The sequence below is a fragment of the Phaseolus vulgaris genome, chromosome 6 (assembly GCF_051622355.1).
Source record: "Phaseolus vulgaris cultivar YP4 chromosome 6, ASM5162235v1, whole genome shotgun sequence".
NCBI classification, from domain to species: domain Eukaryota; kingdom Viridiplantae; phylum Streptophyta; class Magnoliopsida; order Fabales; family Fabaceae; genus Phaseolus; species Phaseolus vulgaris.
This window is the reverse complement of record NC_143503.1, coordinates 36,675,165-36,698,591: the sequence shown is the minus strand read 5'-3', so window position 1 is coordinate 36,698,591 and position 23,427 is coordinate 36,675,165. Positions and strand designations below refer to the sequence as shown.

General features: G+C 31.7%; 2 protein-coding genes across 3 annotated transcripts; both read left to right on the top strand.

The window, feature by feature from the left end:
- The first annotated feature begins 83 nt into the window (after window positions 1-83).
- Window positions 84-11,112, top strand: LOC137832792 (calmodulin-binding transcription activator 2). The gene is made up of 13 exons (XM_068641135.2): window positions 84-270; window positions 1,514-1,633; window positions 2,211-2,326; window positions 2,499-2,587; window positions 3,117-3,159; window positions 4,414-4,534; window positions 4,884-5,009; window positions 5,107-5,417; window positions 6,372-6,908; window positions 7,903-8,594; window positions 8,926-9,508; window positions 10,200-10,535; window positions 10,618-11,112. The coding sequence occupies exons 1-13, from the start codon at window positions 231-233 to the stop codon at window positions 10,732-10,734; spliced, it is 3,231 nt and encodes a 1,076-aa protein (XP_068497236.2). The 5' UTR covers window positions 84-230; the 3' UTR covers window positions 10,735-11,112.
- A 6,638-nt stretch (window positions 11,113-17,750) lies between these two features.
- On the top strand, window positions 17,751-23,016 carry LOC137832790 (putative protein phosphatase 2C 10). Of its 2 annotated transcripts, none has more exons than XM_068641133.1 (6): window positions 17,751-18,172; window positions 18,549-18,638; window positions 19,521-19,760; window positions 20,037-20,313; window positions 22,451-22,605; window positions 22,696-23,016. In XM_068641133.1, the coding sequence occupies exons 2-6, from the start codon at window positions 18,612-18,614 to the stop codon at window positions 22,834-22,836; spliced, it is 840 nt and encodes a 279-aa protein (XP_068497234.1). In that variant the 5' UTR covers window positions 17,751-18,172; window positions 18,549-18,611; the 3' UTR covers window positions 22,837-23,016. The 2 variants fall into 2 exon arrangements, with proteins under 2 accessions (XP_068497234.1, XP_068497235.1); XM_068641134.1 differs by having other exon boundaries at window positions 17,827-18,172; window positions 18,488-18,638.
- Window positions 23,017-23,427: the final 411 nt, after the last annotated feature.

The following is a 23,427-nucleotide window of genomic DNA, read 5'->3' as shown; positions in this document are numbered from 1 at the left end:
ATGAAATTCATTATTATGCAAAAAATTAAAATTTCTGAGATAAACATTTATGATATAAATGTTTGAGAGAGTACGTACTCAGTATAATATAAATAGGAAATATACAGTATCAGTTTTTCACTTTATCACGTCACTGAAGAGTTGAGGGGGAAAGAAAAAAACAAGAAAAAAGAAAAAAAGTCTCTGTCTGTCCTTCGTCGTTCGCGTTGATCTCAGATTCAGTCTTCGCCATGGCGGAGGGAGCTGCTTATGGATTGCGTCGTCCATTAGGTCATTTTCTAATCGCCTCTTTTATTTTGCTTTTTAATTTCCCGTGCAATGCTTCGATCCTGAACATTCAAGTGTTTTTTCGACGCGATTTCTTGTTACGGAGCTTCAGCTATTGAATGTTTCCTTCATTGAGTGGATTCTTGATGTTGGGTCTAAGTGTCAGGTACTGTCAATGGTTTGGCTAATGAATGGACGTAAGGTTTGGCCCTTACTGAGGCTGGCTAAAACTGTGCCCAATTGATTTGGGGAAATAACCATTTTGGTACTTTTTCAGTCTAATTACGCTTTTTTAGGTGTTACAGCGTCTTTGAAACTAGGGTCGTATGATATGAATGATTGATAGGTATTTCTTCACTGCATCGATTTCTTTTTCGGATTCTGAGTGGTGAAACTAACTAATATGCATCTTCAATCCCCCCCCCCCCCCCCAAATTATCTAACCTAGTCGTATTGCCAAATTTGTAGCTATTTCAAAATGGTTTTGTCGGAAAAAGCACATGCATTACAGGGGTTTTTCTTGCCAAAAAACAAACAAACTAAAGGCAACTAAAAAGAGCATTATGATTCTGTCATGATTTTGTGTTTTCCAATAAATTTTTACAAACAAGAAAGAGTGCGTTCTAAAGAGTATGTTGGCAGCACTCCTCTATAGGTATAAGGAAAATTACCCATATAAATGTATGGATATAAATTTTCAGTTCAAGTTTAGCAACGTTACTACTTACACAATATTTTCCTTATCACATGGATATGTTTATGTATAATCTTGCTTCATTTGGTTGGCTCTTTCAATTTACGATCTTTAATCCCCCTCCCGATCTCATGTAATCTTGATTGTAACAACATTACTCAAAAACAGTTATCTGGTCAAAATCTCGCATTTTTTATTTATTTAAAATATTTTGAACACAATAGGCTATTTCAAATAATCACTTAAAAAAACCAGATTTGAAGAAAGGAATATATTTGGTAGCCTAATTGATTTTTTTGGGGGGTGGCTTATAGGATGCTAAATTTATGTACTGGATACTCTGACCTCGAAATTGCACTCGTGAATGGCAGTGGCTGTTAGTTTCATATGTCAGTTTATATTTTATTTTTATTCTATTATTACAAAAATATTCTTATTGATGCATGTTGCTTTTATGGCCATGATTTGATATGTGATATAATTGTATTTGTTGTCTGTGGGATGTAATTTGTAATAAAATATCTGACCAAATGCCTTGATATCAATTTGCAGATATTCAGCAATTACAATTTGAAGCCCAGCATCGGTGGTTGCGACCTGCAGAAATTTGTGAAATTCTTCGTAATTATCGGATGTTTCAAATCACTTCAGAACCTCATAACAGGCCACCAAGTATGGTTACTGCATGTTACTGATAAATTAATTGGCACCAAGTGTATCTACTTTAGATATATGGATCGGATGAATTGCCCAAGAAGCTTCTACTAACTGATGTTCCATTGACTTGTTTGGTGGAACATGGTGTTTATGAACATTTTGTTCTGAATTAATCATTTCTTTCTAGGTGCTGAACAATGTGTTTCAAAATGGAAGTATTGTCCTCCTTGAGTTCATTTAACTGGATTTAATTCTTTTTGAAGCTGTATGAAGTTTTTTTTAATTTTTCATCATCTGAACTTAAGGTGTTCATGTTCCAATAGATCCTTTATATTTTAGTTCAAGGAATACCGGCACATTATTCAGTCAAAAAAGTTTGGTGAAGCTTGGTAGCAAAAAAGCACCTTATGTACTTATTGCATAATCTTCGCAATTAAGCAGGATTTAGGATATTATTATTAGTATTTTTTTTTTGTTTTCCTATAACTTGCTTTGTTGTTATTTTCACTCTATCTTTTAGCTACTAATGACAATCCTATCATTACTTCATGCTTACAAAGACATCATTTAGACTTTTATTTCATGATTTCAGGTGGCTCACTTTTTCTATTTGATAGAAAGGTTTTGAGATACTTCAGAAAGGATGGACATAATTGGAGAAAGAAAAAGGACGGAAAAACTGTGAAAGAAGCTCATGAAAAGTTGAAGGTGATTTTATAATTTGCTTAAGTGTTGAGTTTATAGTTAAGCGAATCTGTGTAATTAGCTTATATGTAAGATGATCGGAACTTTTTCAATTAGTCTTCTCTAATTGCTAAGCAAGTGTCTATACCATTATATAATTATTCAGTGGGTTGTAACATCATTTAAGCAAATTTAGGTTGGAAGTGTTGATGTGTTGCATTGCTACTATGCCCATGGAGAAGATAATGAAAATTTTCAAAGGCGAAGCTACTGGATGCTTGAACCGTGAGTATGAATTAATTTACTTACAATATTTTGTGTAATATGTCTTGGAAATTAGATTGTATTCATATTTCATGTGTTTGTTACTTTGTAAGCTTCTTTGCAAGTACTGGTTCTCATGTCATTTTATAGATAAAATTGTTTAAGGGTGTTTTATTGCCCCAAACTTAGTGAATAGAGCACTGGAGGTACATTTTTCGCTTTTTTTGGTGTTTGTATACTTCAAAGGAGTTTCTGGCTTAGACAAGTTGATTGAGAAGCTTTACTGCATTTTTCTTCCCTGTTCTCCTTGTGTATGTTTTTGAAGGATTTCTTATCCTACCCCTAGTTGTGATCATCTAATTCACCCATTTCTCCCTAATGTAATTTCTTCTTTATCTACAAATTGTAGATGGCATTTTTAAATCTTATTGGATTTTAAATATTTTGCTGCATCTTTACTAATATGAACTTTCAATGTACGTATACCGAGATATTCATGTCTTGTAATTAATCAGAACGTGGTTTTCTTGTTAATTTTCTTTTATTGCAGGGATATGATGCACATAGTATTTGTCCATTACTTGGAAGTTAAGGTATATTGTTCATTTCTTTATATTTTTTGCTGTCATTACTTTTTCTTGTTATTACCTTCCAATGATTGTGTATTTTTATCATTTATAACTCTTTCATTTCTACCTTTTGGATTCTATCTATTATTTACTTTTGTTAAAACCTTTGTCCTCCATAACTTGAGTTTTGATGTTTTACAAAATATGATGAAGCATTTGAAAGGGAAAGAATGTAGCAGCTGCAGTTCTTGTAGTCTATGTTGAACCATCATGAATGATTAATGATATTATTGCTACTCATTTTGTTTTTTTATTATATAATAACCATAGCTCTAACTAGTGTTACTAAAGGAGTTAATGAAAGTATATGCAGGATGAAACAGCCACTGAAAGAGTTCAATTTGATCAATTCTCAATGTTAATTTTTAATACTATCAGTAAGACCTACTGGCATGGTAACATGCCGTTAAAAGAGTTTGATTTTGAAGCTGTGATAGTCACACTATTTCAATGATCAAATTAAATACATCCAGATTATGATCAAGTTTTAAAATTAAGACATTGTTTTTATTTGTGTTTCGATAAACCTTTTTGTAAGCGCTTATATGAGAAGAAAATAAGAAGAAAAAATGCAACAAGTTTCTCCTATAAGTTAAAATAAACTTTTTTTAAAGTTAAAATTAGAGAGTTTCGACAGATTTTGTATAATCTAATTTTATCGAATGAGAGAAATTTATTCCCTTTTTCCTTCTTATTTTTTTACAAGTGCTTATTGAAAAAATTATCCAAATAGGGTAAAGTTACATTTTTTTTGTAGGGTTGGTTTTCTTGTTCAGGGGTGAGGATGAGGGAATAACGTTTGGTCATACCCATGGCTGAATCCATCTGACAAGAGACATTGTGGCTATTTATGTTATTTAATTTCCCAAGAGGGAGGGGATGATATGCCCAAGGGGTCATGACATATATATGTATATGTTGGGTTTGTGGGTTGGATTCGAGCCAGTGGTCTCGTCCAATTGCTTGAATGGGAAAGTGCTTGTGTTTGACCTAGTATTATGAGTCGAGTTGCACCTCTGCCAACATCTTAAGCTTTTGGTATGGTGATAAAAACACTATTGGTACCATCCTTTCTGAGGAGATCTCAAAATCTATTTTTGTCATATTCTTCTTGAAATCGGGCAGGAAGAATTTGAAGCTGTGTTTTGTAGTCCTGATCTTAATTAGCTTGAGTGCAGGTATGACTTATTCATGAATTTATTCTGGTTTATTTCTCAGGGTAACAAAAATATTGTAGTGAATACCGAAGGTGAGGATTCCCAAAAGGTTACTTCACTTAGCACGGATTCTGTCAGCCCATCAAGCAGTTTGATGTCTTTACGTGAAGATGCTGATTCTGGTAATTCTGCTTCAGTTTATTTCACGAGGGTTAAAATTTTTTATGTGGTCTGTGAAGTGAATTAACATGTTAAGAATGTTTTGGAATAAACTTATCCATAAAAATATTTGAAGAGAAGAAAAACAGGAAGGATAAAGGAAATGAGTTTTTCCTCAAGTTAAAATTAGTTTATATTTAAATTGACTTGTAGATATTAATTTTAGCTTATAGAGAAAATTTTCTTTTTTCTTTTTTATTTTCTTCTCCTGTACTTTAATTATCTTGGTTTACTGATACAACAAATATTTGTGTAATACTTTGGACCATTTATTTGATCACCCTTAAATTTTTTAATCATGATTCTTTCCAGAGGATATCCACCAAATTAGTTCTGGGTTGCGCCCATTACATGAGTCACAACATATGGGGAATGGTCCATTGACAGAAAAGATTGATGGTGGTGTGAACAGTTCATATCATATGCATTCCTTTTCAGGTTTCTCCCTTCATTTTGGTTGTCTCAGGTATTTTATATTTTTTATTAGGCGTTCTCTGACACATGTTTTCCCCCATATATCTTCAAATAATTTTAGGTGATCATGGACAGTCATCAATTTCTGGAACAGATTATATCCCAGTTGTTCATGAGGATAAATTTAGAGGAAATGACACTACGTATTTTGATGGTGAGAAAACACATGGCGTGGCACCATGGGACACTGTCTTGGAAAGCACTGCCAATTTGCATAATGATCCTTCTCTTGCATCATTTTCTTCAATGCCCTCTAGTTCAATGGGTAGTGTCCTTGAACAAGAACATACCATTTTTGGTGACCTTTTATCAGGCAAAAGAGTTCTCACCGTGGAAGCAGAGAGCTCTCACTCTTTCCAATCGAGTTGGCAGGTACATACTGTTATCTGCATAGTATATCTTCATCTGCAACTATTAGGGCCTGTTTATTTTCATCATTTTCTGTTTTCATTTTGGTTTGATATCATTTCAGAAAAAAAAAACAGTATCTTCAAACTGATGTAATGCCATTTTTTAGATTTTCATGTCTTTATATCCATTACTTTCTATCTCTTGGAAAGTTGAGACCATGGATTTCAATGAGACAATAACTAGATCTTTCCATTAAAGTTGTGCATTCTCTCCCAAACCATCTTCTGAACTGATTGTGACCTATAACACTGCCTTATAATCAAATTAGTTAGATGGAATTTTGTTTTGGGTGCATGTAAGTTAGGATGAATGTACAACTTCAATATGAATGTTTCAGTCTCAGAACACAAGCTGCAAGTTAAAAGGATGAGGTCATTCAATAAATAAACATTTCAAATTACAGAGTGGAAAAAGTTGTTGAAGAAAAACAGAAAATGATTAGCAAATCTAAACAAACATTTTCAAATTGATGAAAACTTGGAAATGAAAGGAATTTTTAGAAAATGAAAAAGAGAACATTTTCTTGAACCAAACACCTTTTGTTTTAGATGGAATAGACATAATGTGACAGTTTTATGGGACTATCTGGTATTTGGCTGCATGTGGCATATTAAAAGGTTTTGAATTGTTTATGGACTTTAAAAATGCTATGACTCCAGATTACAGTTTCTTCGGATGTATCCATATTCAACCTTTTGGTAAGATATGTATTTTATTAGCTTGAACTCTTCCCAATTAAGTTATTGGGTAGCCATGACTGGGTTGGATTGGTGTCTGTTTTATCTTTTGATTGCTTAATTTTGAAACTGATATTTTTAGCCTCGGTTACTCTTGTGTGTAATTTCAAACTACTAATTACTTAGCAGATTTAGCCAAAAAATATAACTATTCATTTTGTTATTTGATTTGATGCAGATTCCTTTTGAAGACAGTTCGGGAAATATGCCAATGTCAACCCTAACCCCCCAATCATTTGGTCTGCAATTTGGATCTGATTATGGCACCAGTTCACTAGGGTATGAAACTCGTAATACAAGTTCTGAAATTGCTCCGATCCTGTACAGTTTTAATGGCGATCCAAAAGAGCAGCTCATGCAGAAAAACTATCCACAAGAGCATGCAGATGGACAATCTCAACATTCTCTAAAATCCAATTCTGCAATTAAAGTTTCTGATGAAGAATCTGTCAACTATAGCTCAAATGTGAAACGCACACTATTGGACAAAGATGAGAGCCTGAAGAAGGTTGATAGTTTCTCTCGGTGGGTAACTAAAGAACTTGGAGAGGTGGCTGATTTGAATATGCAGTCCACACCTGGTATTTCTTGGAGTACAGATGAATGCCAGCATGTGATAGATGATAGCTCATTGAGTCCATCTCTCTCTCAGGACCAACTGTTTAGTATAAATGATTTTTCACCTAAATGGGCTTATGCTGAGTTAAATATTGAGGTACTGATCTTTTTGAAAATCTATATAATTGAGGGTTCTCCCTCCAATTCTTTTTCAACCCTACTTTTCCTTCTAATGTAATCACATAATATATTATATATTACTATTACTATTATATGATCATTATCATATATTATACATTATTGTATTAATATACTTTTCTAGAGATACCTAGGAGAAAGATTTAAAAAAAAATCCTCTAGAGATAGTAGGTCTTGAGCCAACATGGTTTTGAAAAAGGCTCTAGCTACCATGTTAAATTATAGGGAAGAAAGAAACACTGAGATGAAATCGTGCTTCTGTGAGACAGCCCTGGTGCTTTATTGAGAAAATGAAATTAATATAATAAATAAAGGAGATTTCTTCTAATAACAAAGATATGATATAGGAATAAATAAAAATGTTCGTAATAATACATACATAATCTAGATATTTATGATTATATAAGATTAGCTCCTCATTTTTATAATGTTAACACATTTATTTAAATAATCTGTTTGCCTGTTTATATGTCTTTTTGTTACTCATTTGAACTTTTTTGCTGGCTTTTTGGCTCATTATTATAATTTTCCTACTTATTTTTCTCACATTTTGTGTAAGAATTCAAATACAATTTATGTTTTGGTAATAATTTTGTATGCGCATGAAATGTAGGCCACAGGATTACACGAGTATTTTATTTTATTTTGTAAAAAGTTATAAACGTTATCTATGTTCTGTATTAGATATTTTTATAAAGTAAAATAATTATAAAACTGTGTATATATAGCTCTTAATTTCATCTGTTGTTGCTCTTAATTTGCAATGTTCTCGATTTTGCATTTCTTCTATATCTTGGTATCTCTTGACACATCTGACAATCTTCCCTCTTTTTCCCCTCCTCTTTGGTATGTTATATATGATAATTGGTTTTACTCCTTTATTTTTAATATTGAGTCACTGTTACTTGATTGTATAGTTTGATTGGCATCTTATCCTGTTTAAAACTATACAGGTGTTGATTATTGGATCATTTTTTAAGAGTCAATCGGAGGTGACAACATGTAACTGGTCCTGTATGTTTGGGGAAGTTGAGGTTCCAGCTGAGGTTTTAGCTGATGGAATTTTGTGTTGTCAAGCTCCTCGTCATAAAGTTGGACGGGTCCCATTCTATGTAACATGTTCCAATAGGTTAGCTTGTAGTGAAGTGCGGGAATTTGATTTCAGAAAAGACTTTGCTAGAAATGTAGATTTTGCAGAATTTTTTGGCAGTTCAACTGAAATGCAGCTTCATAGCCGACTGGAGAATTTTCTTACTTTAAAGCCAGTGAACCCTTCAAACCATTCTTTTGAGGGTGATATGGAGAAAAGGAATTTAATTTTCAAGCTTATTTCACTGAGAGAGGAAGAGGAATATTCCATTAAGGATGAACCAACTACAGAATTGGATATATCCAAACACGGGGTGAGGGAGCATCTTTTTCACAGGCAGATTAAAGAGAAGCTGTACTCATGGCTTCTTCACAAAGTAACTGAGAGTGGTAAAGGGCCCAATGTATTAGACAAGGATGGCCAAGGTGTGATACACTTAGCAGCTGTTCTTGGTTATGATTGGGCCATAAATCCAATTATATCTTCTGGAGTTAATATCAACTTCCGAGATGTGAATGGATGGGCTGCTCTTCACTGGGCTGCATTCTGTGGCAGGTAAAGTTCCTTCAGATTTTTATCCCTCTTCATTGAGTCCAGTTGATTGAGCATAAGTTACGTCTTGTAATCTGGTCGAACCTTCTTTAACTGATCTGATATTCTTCATATTTTAGACTTTTATCAAGGGTGAAATTGTTCACAAAATTCGTTTTCCAGTATATGAAGCAAATTTACGTCTGTTTATTACCTAAAATAAGTTACGCCTAGAACCATTGCTTTGATCAGTTAAAGGAAAATAGCAGAAGGTTTCTATTTCATTATTGTTTCTCAAATATGTTATGTTTTGCATGACACAATTTTTTTTCTCATTATTCTGTCTTTTTGTCAGAGAGCGGACAGTTGCTTTCCTGGTGTCCATGGGAGCAGATTGTGGAGCACGGACAGATCCATCTCCTGCATTTCTGTCTGGTAGAGAAGCTGCAGATCTTGCCTCTGAAAACGGGCACAAAGGAATCTCTGGTTTTCTTGCTGAGTGTTCATTAACTCACAGACTTGAAACCATCACAATGGATGATCAAAAAGGTGGTCGACAAGAAATTTCAGGAATGAAAGGGGTGCAGACAGTTTCAGAACGAACTGCAACACCTGTGCTCTGTGGTGATATGCCAGATACCCTCTGTCTCAAGGATTCGCTTATTGCTGTGCGTAATGCAACACAAGCCGCTGATCGTATACATCAAGTATTCAGAATGCAGTCATTTCAGAGGAAGCAGTTAACTCAGTATGAAGGGGATGATGAGCTTGGATTGTTAGATCAGCAAGCCCTATCTCTTCTAGCTTCTAGGGCTTGCAAATCTGGACAACGAAATGGTTTAGCCAATGCTGCCGCAATACACATACAGAAAAAGTTTCGTGGTTGGAAGAAGAGAAAAGAATTCTTGATGATTCGCCAAAGAATTGTTAAAATCCAGGTTCAATGATCTGCTCTTTTTACTGATTTTTCATTTTTAATATTGTTCGTGTAAAACAGAGTATTGTTGGATGTTCTTAATTTCTCATAAAATCATCTTATCAATTATTTCTCTATTTTGGAAACCAAAGGTGGAAAATTGATTTCATTGGAGAGATCTTGATTGATACAATCTTAGGTAAAGAATGGAAAAACTGTTGCATCTCTTTGCTCCTTCTATAACCGTTGTATACATTTAGATCGCACATTCAGATTGTAAGTGGAGAAAACAATCCAAAATGTGAACATGCATTTACTTGGAGGGTTGATGTTTTAACAGACATAAAATCATGAGCTTGAAGCCTTAAAGACAATTATATATAGCACTATTGTTTACATGTCTTTCCTTACCCCCCCGTTGTAAAGGAGAAAAATTTGATCACACAATTGATATTCGCATTCCTTTTTAGTTTAGGAAGCTACAGAAAAAAAGGTATTTTCAGAGTCTGCCCAAAGCTTTTAGTTCAATTATCTCTGGCCTGAGCCTTAGGTGTGAACTTGATGTTCTCCAAACAGCTTTGCCCCTCCTCCCCCTTTCCCTAGAAGAAATATGACTACTTATTCTTCGTTATTCTTTTGCCATAAAAAATACATATCTTTTTTCCACATGACACATGCTACTTCCACTGACTGTTGAATTCTGTGGTGTCAAGGCCCATGTAAGAGGTCACCAGGTACGGAAACAGTATAAACCAATCATCTGGTCTGTGGGAATCCTAGAGAAGATCATATTACGTTGGAGGCGCAAGGGTAGTGGTTTACGTGGATTTCGACCAGACACGCTTAATAAAGTCCCCAGTCAACACAATGATTCTCCGAGAGAAGATGAAGATGAAGATGATTATGATTTTCTCAAGGAGGGACGGAAACAAAAGGAAGAAAATATCAAAAAGGCATTATCAAGGGTGAAGTCCATGGCTCAGTATCCAGAGGCACGCGCCCAATACCGGCGTCTGCTAAATGTTGTCGAGGACTTCCGTCAACCCAAGGTATTTTGTTAACTTGTGGTTGGGTCTAGGGTCATTAATATTTGGCTTAATGATATGCTCATTGTCATTTAATGTTATGCAGGGAACTAACGAGGATTTGACCAGTTCTGAAGAAGGGATGGTTGATGGTGTGGAGGATTGGATTGATATTGATATGCTTTTAGACGATGACAATTTCATTCCTATAGCATTTAACTGATCCAAGCTTCCCCTCTGTAAATACATGGGGCCACTTTGGCTTTATTTGGCATTGGGGACTCCTAACATCGTCTTCATGTATATATTTCTAGTTCAAATTACTTGGATCCAACGCTGCATATAAATAGAATATGATAGCTAGCATGCACTTTGGTTTCACAGTTCAGATATTGTAGTCTAATGAAATATGGTTTTGATTTTATTTATGGTTATTTTAGTGTGACAGGATAATTCTGTTTATAGATGGTTGGGGGTTATGACATAATGATGTAACTTGCTAAAGTACTAAACTTCAATTTGTACAAAAGTGGATTGGGGAGAGAGGAACTATGTAATTAAATACTAAGTGCTAATTATGATATCCTCTTTTATTTCTGCACACTTTGCAACTTACTCGGTTTTGTTTGTGGTTATAGCATAAACAGCAGAGTTTACCAAAGCAGAGATTTATGGGGGCATGTACTTGCTTTTATTTTTTATTTTCATTATTAATTATAAATTTGTCATTTTTTTAATTTTTTTTTTTAGTTCTGTTTTCATAGATTTATTTATACAGAAAATAATATTCTCTTTTTAGTGATTTTCAGACAAAAATTGATTCGGTTAATCGTGTATGAGCTTACAAATGAATGCTCTATATTTGACGCAGGGTCACATCTTGAAATAAAAGTTTAACTAAGATAAATGTTATATAAGTTTATCATAAATCTTAATATTTGTAAGGAATTTTTCCAATGAAAAAAGAATATGTTTATTATTTTTAAAGCATTAAATATTTTCTTTATTTAAAAATAAAAGGATTAACATGAGGATGCACGATTTAAAAGTTTTCACTTCAGTTACGATTCTGAACCCAGTCAAGGTTGGCAACCGTCTAGGTACCAATTTTGGAGAATGCCAAAATAAAGTTTGTATATATATAAATGTTAAAACTAAAAATTGTATATTCATTACTAAAATTACATTTTTTTTTTGAAAAATGAAATAATTATAATAAGACAACAATCAATAAAAATATAATTAGTATTGTTTTTTTAAAATTAAGAGGTTATAAGTGCTTAACCTTAAAAGAGAAAATTATGGATGTAATGCATTTTCTAAATCTATCTTGTTTTTAATCCTCACATCTTTAATTTTTTTGTCCTTTCTTCTATTATCTCCTTATCTCTACGTAATTATTTATTTACCATCCATAATTTAAATTTGTGATGGGAATCTCAGAATCGAACTTAAACTCCACCCATTCATATTATTTTCGTATCCAATTTTCATTCCATTACTTCGATTCAGTCTTGTCAAATCAAATCTTCTTTGCATCCTTTTTTTATTTTTTTTTATGGAGAAATGCCTTTGAATTCAGTCTACAAAACTCATATTTTTAAAGTTAATTTAGGTTTGAAATAATTTTTTTATTCTTTCAATTCCCATGTTATTTTCAAGTATTATTGCCCTTGATCTAATTTTGACTAGGTTAGATGATTTAAGCTTCACCTAACTTGGAGGCTAGTTATCAAATTTGTAAGGTAGGTTAGTTGAATTTTCTGAAAATTAACTTTACTAATACAAGACCACATTGATTGAATTTTAGGAGATTTTTTAATATATTGATTGTACCAAAATAAGTCAACAGTCAAGGTTTAAGGGAGGGAAGAATTTCTCCTAAGTGAAGAGCTAAGGAACATTTTCGTTTTTACAAATGGTGTCATTGTTTCGATTTTAAGTCTCAGAGATAACATCACTAGGATTAATCATCACATTTGAGGTATTATCTGCTTTGGAGGTCGGTGTTCTGTCACGATTTTGTCCTTAAAATGTGTCTTTGTGGGTTTGAGGAGAAAAGAGTATATAACTTACCCTTAATATCAACTTCTGAGTGATGTGAATATATATTAACAATACCGAAACAGTTATAATTATACTTGATAAGGAGTAAATGAGACTATAGATATTAGTGACGGATCTCGACACGATTAAAAAATTCTTTATTCCATTCATGTATTAGAAGGTGTATATTTTTTTTTTCAAAAACTTAATGTTCAAGTGGTGTATAAATATATTATTAAACCAAATTCAATATTTAACACTTCACTGAGATTTTTTTTTTAAAAAAAACTATATGATTGAGAGCAAAAAATATTCCTATGTAGGATATGATCATACTAAACTAGTTCCGTTATCCTTCATCAATTCTTGCATATTCAAACTCTCATTTTATTCACTTTTGAGAAATGCAATTAACACAATTTTTTGTCTCATAACTGTTTCCTTCTCATCTATTAAGCTACATACTAGTATTGTTTGTTTGTAATGTGTAATTAACACAAATTCAACCATTTTTCATTAATACATATAAATAGTGTCTATACAATTTTTTATTACGAAATATTTAACCACCATAAACAAATTACAGAAAATTGTTAATAGTACATCCACATTCTAAAAAATATAAATGTAAGATTATTAATTAAAATAAAAAATTAAATATATTTTTCAAATATGTACTATAAAATAAAATTGGCTTTCTTCCTAATTTAAACTTTAGATTTATAGTACTTGTAGTATAAAAATTATTGTAATGAATTCTTACAAATGTTTCTTCACGTAATAAATGAATTTTTAGGATGAACTGTATGGAAAAAGAATGTGAAAAAACAGAAAAATACATAAGAAAAGATTATGAAAAAGTTTGTTATTTTATTATGCAGACAATGCTCAGAATATATACACAGTATGTGTAAAAAAATGGACAAAAAAGAATAATAAAAAAATACACCTCATAGGTATACCTCGTTCTCTTTCTAAAAAGATCTAGTAAAAACTCAAAGACTATGTATTTCTTGATTGGGCTGAACCTATTAGCTACTATGAAACTTTCTTTTAAACTATACTATAATACTATAACCTCTTTATCTACTTTGAAAATATGTTTATCTGAAAAACCGTTAAATATGTAAAAAAAATACAATAATTTATTTCAATAATTATCTTAATTACTACAAAATTTGAATTAAGGATACAAATAAATTTTGATAAAATTATAAAAAAAATCCTAAATTAATGTCAAACATAATTAAAATATTGTATACTTTATAATGAAAAAAAGTTCGTAAGTACATTTTCAACAACAGTAATAATGACTCTTTACAAGTATATTGTGATTACAATTTTAGCCATAGTGACAGCATTGTGAGTGCAGTTTAGAAGTCAGTGTAGTATGGTTTGAGCATACATGGTGGCATGTTGGTTTAAGCTAACTGATAGCAGCACAGGGGAAGTTGCTCTGTTCATGTGTAACTGAAACAGGGGAAATTACTCTGTTCATGTGTAACAGAGCAACAAAAACAGGGAAAAGAGGAGACATCAGCACGGGGTGTACACGTGGCGAAACCCCACCTCGTACACCTAGGTGACTGTTTGTTTTCCACGCGTGTGAAGTGGTGCCATGTTCGTTTTTCTCATTGCACGATAAATCATAATAAAAAAAATATACTTTGATAACTTTTAGAATTATATATAATTCTTCATGTAATGGATTTAAAATAAATATATATAATAAAAAGTAAATTTATAATTAAATAATATAAAAAATAGTAAAATAATAATATTGAAAAATATAATGTGATTGTATAAAAAATTGTAAGTGGTGAACTATCATAACTTATCATTAATCCATTATAAGTAAAAAGAACTTTTTCTTAAAAAGAGCATTTCCTTTTGAATGGGATTTGAGTTGGGTTTATGGTGTTCATTCATTCCACCAAACACTGCACAAAGCAATACATGCAATGCAATTAAGGGAAGTTGACCTATTCATGCTTGTAATAATAAGCAAGTCCACTTACTTTTTCTTTTTTTCTTTTTTCTCTTTTCCATTGGAGAAGGTCTTTTTCATTATCCATTTTTCAATTTTTTCTTCTTCAAATTCATCAACATAATTTCAAATATTCATCATTGTGTGCTGAGATGTGAGTATTTTTTTGCCAAGTAATAATACATTATCGATTCTCTTATCAAAGTGTTTGAGGAACACCTTTTATTATAAATGTAGAAACTGTGTACTTGCATTTTTCCATGTAAGTAATAAATAAATAAATTTCAACATTACATGAAACATTTTTTAATTTTAGTTCACTGAAAATCATCTTAAATATGATATTCAAAGTAAAGGTTAAGAATAGTTTCTGCAACTTTGTTCCCTTTTGCTTTTTAATCCATACTAAAACATTTCATAGTTTTAAATTCTTGATGTTTTTTAATTTTATATTTAAATATACTTAGTTTAGTGTTAAAAATAGAAAATATTAATTAGTATATTATAAGTGATGATAGAGGATGAAAGTGTAAGCAGGATGTTACATTTACAATCACTTAAAATTATAATATTCAATATAAAAATAAATTACAAGTATCTAAGCAAATTATAATTATTTATATAAAAAATAACAAGTTAAAAAGTGAAAAGAATAAAATAATATATAACTATCTTATTTATATCAAATAAAAACATTTCTTAATTAAATAATGTATAAAAAATAATAATTGTCTTAATTTTTTTATTATATTAATCATGTATCTCTTAATTAAATATTGTATACAAAATTTATGTTATTTTAATTATATTTTATAAAATATAAAACTGTAATTCAATTTTTAAATTTGCCTATATTCCTTTCTCAAGTTTCAATTAATTAAACTATTTGATGGTACTCTAAATAGATGTATTAGTTGTAAGGTGAACATAAAATATAGAATTAGTTAAAAATTACATGTTTTTAAAATATGAAAACTAACTGTGTGTTTTATATTTTAATTAGACGGACCAAAATTACAATTTGAATAAAATAAGTAGATTAAAGTTTTAGTTGAATATTTTCTGAGACAATTAAGTGGTGAAGGGGAGAGAAAGGACTATTTAGTTTGAAATGGTTTCAATTGTTTTTTATTTTGGATGGAGAGTTTAAATTAAAAGCAATCTAGCACAAACATTCATAGGAATACAAAGAGATAGGTATAATCTTTAAAATATAAAAAACATAAATTTATATATTATATAATTATAAATTATATAAATTGAGAATAAAAATTTATGTGCACAAATATTATTTTATTTGTTTTGTACCAGAAAGATGTTTTTTTATAGTTGATTTAAAAGAATTTGTTTCTTATTTTTATAATCATAATAAAAAAATGGTTTAATTACCTTATTCGTTTCTATATTTAGTGTCAATAGTCAATTTAGTATAGTGGTTTTAAAAAAAATCATTTTGGTCCTTATGTTTTTTAAAATGTATACAAATTGGTCCTTTTCGTTAAGTTGCTGTTTACGGCATTAAATGCTGCTTACGTGGCAGATAGACGTGGAATCGAGAGATGACGTGTCAAGTGGGTCATCCCCTAATGCCTTGACCCCTGCGTCTCCGGCGGCATCTCCTCCTGCTCCTCCGACCAAGCCTCTGACCAAACCTCCAACATTTAACGCCGTAAAGAACAACTTAACGGAAAGGACCAATTTGTATATATTTTAAAAAACATAGGGACCAAATTGATTTTTTTAAAAACCACTATACTAAATTGACTATTGACCCTAAATGTAGGAACGAATAAGGTAATTAAACCTAAAAAAATACAATAAATATTAAATTTTTAAAGAAATTAATGTATTTTTTTAAAATTATATTTAAATCGTGATAAAATTATCAAAAATTTAATAAATATTTTTTAAATTTAATATTTTACCAATACATATCCATCAATATATTTTATTACAAATATAATATAACCGTAAGTATCCTATATGTGTTTCACAGTTTGATATATTAGATCTGAAAAAGGACAAATTTGGTGTTAAGAGGAAGCAAACAAGTCTGCTAGAATTCTAATTTGACCATTCAGCTTTTACTATACACAGCATGCTGCTTTCTGACTTTCTCAGATCTTTGTCATCCCTGTCCATTTTCATCCACCTAACCCTAACCCTAACCCTAATTTTAACAATTTTAACTTCATCTCAAATCTAACAAATTTAACTTGAACTGAAATTAAACCTGAGCCCCACCCAGAAGAATCCTTGCCTTCAAAGGTGTTGTTGTTTGAAAACAATATCTTTAAGATTAAAGCCATGATGTTTTTTAGTCAATTAGGAATTGTACTGTTTCTGTGCTCAGAGTTAATGTCCTGTCTCAAAAATCTAACCTGCAGGGGTTGACTTCTTTATTGCAGATCCTATTCTTCTTTATCATATTTTTTATATATTTTTTTATATATTAATTCCCTAGGGATAACCGCTACAGCTACTAAAAATATAATAATTATGTTATCTTATTAATTACTTTTGCTAAAATAATCTCATTCTTTCAATAAATATATAACTATTCTGTTATAAATAAAGAATAATTATTTGTTTTTATTAATAAAGAACTGCTTTAAAGGTGAGACACTATTACAATGTTACCCTAATAAAACAATGGTAACAAATTTTGGTGATTCTTTTATTTCCATTAAATGTCTTCTTACATAAATTACAAAAATGATTAGTATTTAGTAAGGAGTAACATGGTTCAAATGTCCATACATTGTTTTTTAATATTTATAAATGTATCATAAAGTATTATTTATTAGGAGGAAAAGTGGAATTTAAGTTTAATATTTCGTTGAAACAGTCAAATAATATAAATAAAAATTAATGGTTAAAATCACAGAAAATATCAAATAAAAGAAGTTATGCGTATATGTATTTTTTTTTCTTGTGATAAGAAAAAATAAAGAACTTATTATTGTAATGATTATTAAAATAAAATAAAATTATATTATTAAATTATAACTTTATATTAAGTTATTATAATTTTTTTTAAAAAAATTTATCAGAAACATTTTTTTTTATTGTAGAGGTAGTTAATTGAATTTAAAAGAACAATGACTTAAATGCAAAAGAATAAGGGTAAAATAACAAAAAGTTGTGTATCATATGATATACTGCATAAAAGTTAATAAATTTATCATATGATATACTGTAAAACTCTTTACATTGTATAATCAGATGGTGGTGTTTGGTTCAGTGAGTAACAATATAAAAACAAAAATCTTCATTGTAAAATAAGGTTGTTTGTGTTATCCTTCTGGGACAAGAGCTTAGGGAAAATGAGAGAGAGAGAGAGAGAGTTTAAAGAGGGTAGAAAGTGTTGCTGACTTTTGAAGTCTTTCACAGGTCCTCACCCAACCCAAGGCACGCAGCCACGGATGCGAGAGAGTTGAGAGAAGAACTATGAAATGAAACCTCAAAACAGCTGTATGTAATAATCAAACAAAGTATGTCAGCATAGCAATACCAATTTCAATAGCATTCACAATAAAACAACAAATACAAAACTGCAAAGTCAATAAGGGCAACCTCTGCCTTTTCGTACCCATTGCAGACCAGACTTTCTCAACAAAACCACGAGGTTACCTTACCACCCCTCCATCTTCTTTTCCATTCTTTCTTTTCAATAACCTCTTTTCATCATAAGGGGCGTTTTCTTATAACTTTTTGGTGTTCCTCGGTTATTGCTTTCTCTCTTTTAATACCATCCAATTCCCCTGCTCATCTCTCCTATATTTTTCTGTCACAAATTTCAAATTTTTGGACTGGTTGTGAATTTTTTTAGCCTGTTGGTTATCTGGGTGTTGGAAAATTTTCCTTTTGCCTTCTCTTTTCTGGGGAGGATTGTTAGAATTGCTTGCTTCAGTGATCGGAATGTTTTGCTGATAATTCACAGTTGTTGGAGAGTTTTGGAGTTTATCTGGCGTCAAATTTTTGTGAAATTTTCTGTTTTGAAGATTTGCGGAAGAGTTTGATGTTGAGTAATAGAGGGGGAAGGTGAGGCGGGGCTGAATTACTTCATGGCTTGTTTGTGTTGCTTCAATCAGGTAAGAATTTGTGGCCTTTATTATTATTCTGAAGTTTTGCCTTTAGAATAATCAATCTTCATGCTTATACAATTTCTTAAAGTTTTAAAAGATTTCCTTGTATCTTAGAGGGTCCTTATGCAGCCTTTGTCTATCTGCGGATTGAGTTTTTCCAGGGCAATGGATGGCTTAGGACTATCCCAATTTTATTTTTCTTCGAGTACTTGTTAATGAAAATTGAAACATTTTTTTTTTCTGGTGCTTTTAATCTGTACCCTCAGAAAAGGAGCATTCTGCATTGGACTTTATGCAGTAAACTACTTTCCAGACATAGGGCTCATTTCAAACGGTTGCTATAAACCAAACTATCTATTTAATATAATTTTGACTCTTGGATGTTTTGTAAGTGTTTTTCAGTCTACTATGAACAAGGTTTTAAACTCACAGTTGTTGCTACGATTCTTGATATTGTTAGGTATTACAAATGCGGTTGATGCCCCACAATTGCAGTTGTGTTGTTGGGGTCACTGATCCAAAAAACCTTGGCTTTGCATACCGAATTGCAGTCAGACCATTTTTCAAAACCATGCTTATGAGCTATGCTTTATTTATAACTCATTTGGTTGTTGGTTGGTGCTGATAAATACTTAGTATTCTGTGGTTGTGGCCTTTTAAATGTGACACTCAACCAGATAGAGTTATCTAATACATCTTTTTTTATTTCTGAATGTTGTGTGTATTGACAACTTCCTATTTCCTGGCATCACATTTATGCTATGCTTCCTTCCATAATCAATCATGTTTCTTTGTCTTTCTTTAATACTTCAACCATGTTCCTTGGATGGCATTTTATGTTAAACATTAGATTCTTTTGTTATTGTATTTTGACTTCAATAGTTGTAGGTGGTTGGAGGACGCTCTTCATGTAGCTCTGGCAAGGGCAGGAGCCACCTGTGCCCTGTTAAGTATGGTTTTAGCCTAGTTAAAGGGAAAGCAAACCACCCAATGGAGGACTATCATGTAGCAAAATTTGTCAAGTGCGGAGGGAAAGAGTTAGGACTTTTTGCTATATACGACGGACACTTGGGAGAGAGTGTGCCCACCTATTTACAAAAGCATCTTTTTTCCAATATCTTGAAGGAGGTGAGTTATGGAACCAAACTAAAATGTATCATGCATTGATTTATTACATTTGATTCCTTGGATTGGACAAAGTTTCCCCTTTTACTCCGAACTTCCCATACTCTATTTTTTCGGGATCAATATTGACAGTAAGAAATGTAATCTTGTATAACCTCTTTATTGTCAGAAAACCTTGAAGTTTGGCCTAATTTTCTTTTTCCATATTTGTAATGCCTCTTGGCATGATTCTATTTTGGAATTACATTTTGTACTCTTGAATAAGATTGACTGTTCCAGGAGGACTTCTGGACTGATCCTGCCCGTTCTATCATCAAAGCTTATGAGTCAACAGATCAGGCCATTCTTTCTCACAGTTCTGATTTGGGGCGAGGAGGATCTACTGCAGTGACTGCAATTCTTATTAATAATCAGAAGTTAATAGTCGCAAATGTTGGTGATTCACGAGCAGTTCTGTCAAGGAAGGGGGAGGCCATTCAGGTGACTATTGATCACGAGCCAAATACTGAGAGGGGCCATATCGAGAACAAAGGGGGCTTTGTCTCAAACATGCCAGGTTCTTTAATAAACCTTAGTTAGTTAACGTCTGTTAGATATTTTTTATAAAAATTTTCATGTTAGATATCACTATGCAACAATGTCTATGTTCAATGCGGGGATTTATGTTGTCATTCTGAGATTTCAATAATATGAAGTGTTTGGAATAGGATTTATGCATCATGAGTCTAATTTGCATTTTAAAGAGGAAGGGACAGACACAGAGTATACATGTTACTTTGTTTCTAAAAATATTTGCTACATCAGGTTGAGGGTTCATACCTCAATAGACATTTACTTTCTTCTTTTGATCAGAATTTGTGGATTTATTTTTTTGAAATTCATTATTTCTACCTCTTTCTGGACCATAAGGCAAGGACTGTCCATCAGTTCGCTAAGGGTAATGAATGTCTGCATCATAACTATTTTTAGACCAGTGCTTGAAGTTCTGAAAAAAAAGAGAAATTTCATCAAGAAAACCTTATTTTGATGTAAAATAGGAGATAAACCGAAGAGTAACAGAATCTGGCTTCCTAAACAGAGAATTGAAGTTAAATTATTTTATTTGTAATAGTTCACTTGGCATTACCATCTTATTTATACTTTGAGCTTTGAGTCAACCAAACAGAGAGACAGCTAAAGAAACAGAGGAAAAAAATAAACTATTATTCCCTCTTTTCTGGTAATCCACCTATATGCTTGTATTTTATTTTTGAAAACTTTTGTCAGAGATGACATGCCTTAAATTATGCCGTGTTCTATATGAATTTTTTCACATTATTTCCCATTGTAAACTGCAAAAGGAGTGAGATGAAATGAGTTTTCATAATTTAAGGTGTTGGAAAACTTCTTTAATTGTGGTCATCCCTACTTAGTTAGTACACCTTAATTGCAGTCATGGACTCTTGTAGTGCTTACAAGACTTGTATAATTTTTACCTTACAAGTTACCTTTGTTGTATTGATTTACACTCTAAACTCAAATATAAGGACTGATCTTGATATATATTAATTAAATATTAAATTAGGTGAAGTACTGAATTACAAACAATGAAGCTCCACAAATATTAGTGCAAGATTGTCAGTTTTTAGGCAGATCCCATTTTTAAGCTTGCAACTACTTAAATATGTAATTTAAAATCATAATGATGATAACGAAATTTCTAATATTTGTCGGCTATAGAATCTGTCATAACTCAGAATGAAATAATATCTTATTTCTCCCAATTATGGAACTCCAATTAGAAGTTGTTGACTTTGACTCTGGCAAGTCTGCAACTGTTCATATCTGTTAGCTACGTGTCTATATCACCCATAATAACACATACAGCTGCAATCTCAAGTGTTAATAACTCACTGATCAGATTGGGATTGTCCTCAGTGCCAGAAAGTGCTGATAACTAGGATACTCAATTAAGCATGACTAAAGCCTTGTTTTTTGTGCTGTTCCAGAAAGATTTTGTTGTCCCACGCAAGAACAATCTTCTTGTGTGTGTCCTATGGTTGACCAGAATGCTGCACAATTTCAATAATAGTATCTTAGATGTGATTATCTACGTGTGAAGGATTAATGTTTAATACTTCTTGGTGTTGGGTGTTTGAATCTTTTAGTTTGATTGAAATTTCAGAAGCTGTAATCGAGCCCCTCTGAATAAATATGGTGATGAATAATAGAAAATAAGTCATTAAAACCTTGGAAAAATATTGCATGTGACCAATCAGTTTGATTTTTGAGGAATCATTTGTTTCTGCAAGAAGCGTTTCTGGTGCCACATCAATTGATCTGAAGCAATCTCAGAGATGTGGAATTGTCTTGAGAGAAGTTATGGACCGAATAGGAATACATGTTTGGTTCCTATTACTATAGTTTAATTTTGTTGCATTCATGATATCTTCTAAATTTATGGAATAACACCGAGCTTCACTTATATAGAGTATAGGCATTGTTCTTCTTCAATGAGAATCTGATGCCTCACGAATCAACTAGAGATTAAGACATTTTATAGTATATATATAGGTGCAAACCTTACCTTATAAGCTGGTTTATGAGATTGATTTAAGTTTAAAGTTCACTTCTTAATATATCTTATTCTTTCAAAATTAGATAACAATATGTGATTTGGAAGAGTTTGTTGACTTGTGAGTGGTTTATATCAGGAGATGTTGCAAGAGTGAATGGGCAGCTTGCAGTTTCTCGAGCATTTGGAGACAAAAATCTAAAATCACACTTACGATCTGATCCTGATGTACATCAATCTGATATTAACCCAGATGCTGAGCTTTTGATACTTGCTAGTGATGGTCTTTGGAAGGTTATCCATTATTTCTGCAGCACTTCAAATATTGAATAAACAGTGTAAAGAATTACAAATGGTTATATATTTTGATGAGTTGCATTGCAGGTAATGGCAAACCAAGAAGCAGTTGATATTGCAAGAAGGATAAAAGATCCACAAAAGGCAGCCAAAAAGCTGGTTGCAGAGGCATTGGACAAAGACAGCAAGGATGATATTTCATGCATTGTAGTTCGTTTCAAGGGGTGATTCATGAAAAACACAACACAACTATTCCCTATATTTTCTTGGTATATATTTCATAAATGTTAGACTTTCATTTGTTTGGAGATCTCGTGATCATAGTAGGTTTTGCCCATTCCTCTGTAAAATTGAAGTTCTTCAAATTAGGTCCTCTCTTGCCATTTAGTATCTCAAGATTTGTTTGTGTAGATTAATTATTACCATCATTTTTCTCTGTAATTTTCATTATTACATGGAGCAGTGTGAAGTTGGACATAGCTTTTAAATTTGTATCAGAGTTATGCGTTTGTTATGAACGAAATTTACAATATACTTTGAATATTATTTTTCCACTTTTAAAAAAATATTATTTTATGTTTACATCTTTTAGGTACTTCAACTAAATGTAAATCACGTTTGAACATGACAATTTAGTCTTCTCTTCCACTCCAAACTTCCAAATTTCATTTTCAACTCAAAATTAAGAAAATTAATATTAATTTTGTTCAAAATTAGAAACTCATTTTCCTCATCTACAAGTACTAATTTCACTGATATTTTAACTTTTGTCACGCTTCAAATTATGATTGATCTCAAGGTGATAATCCTCTTGATGAT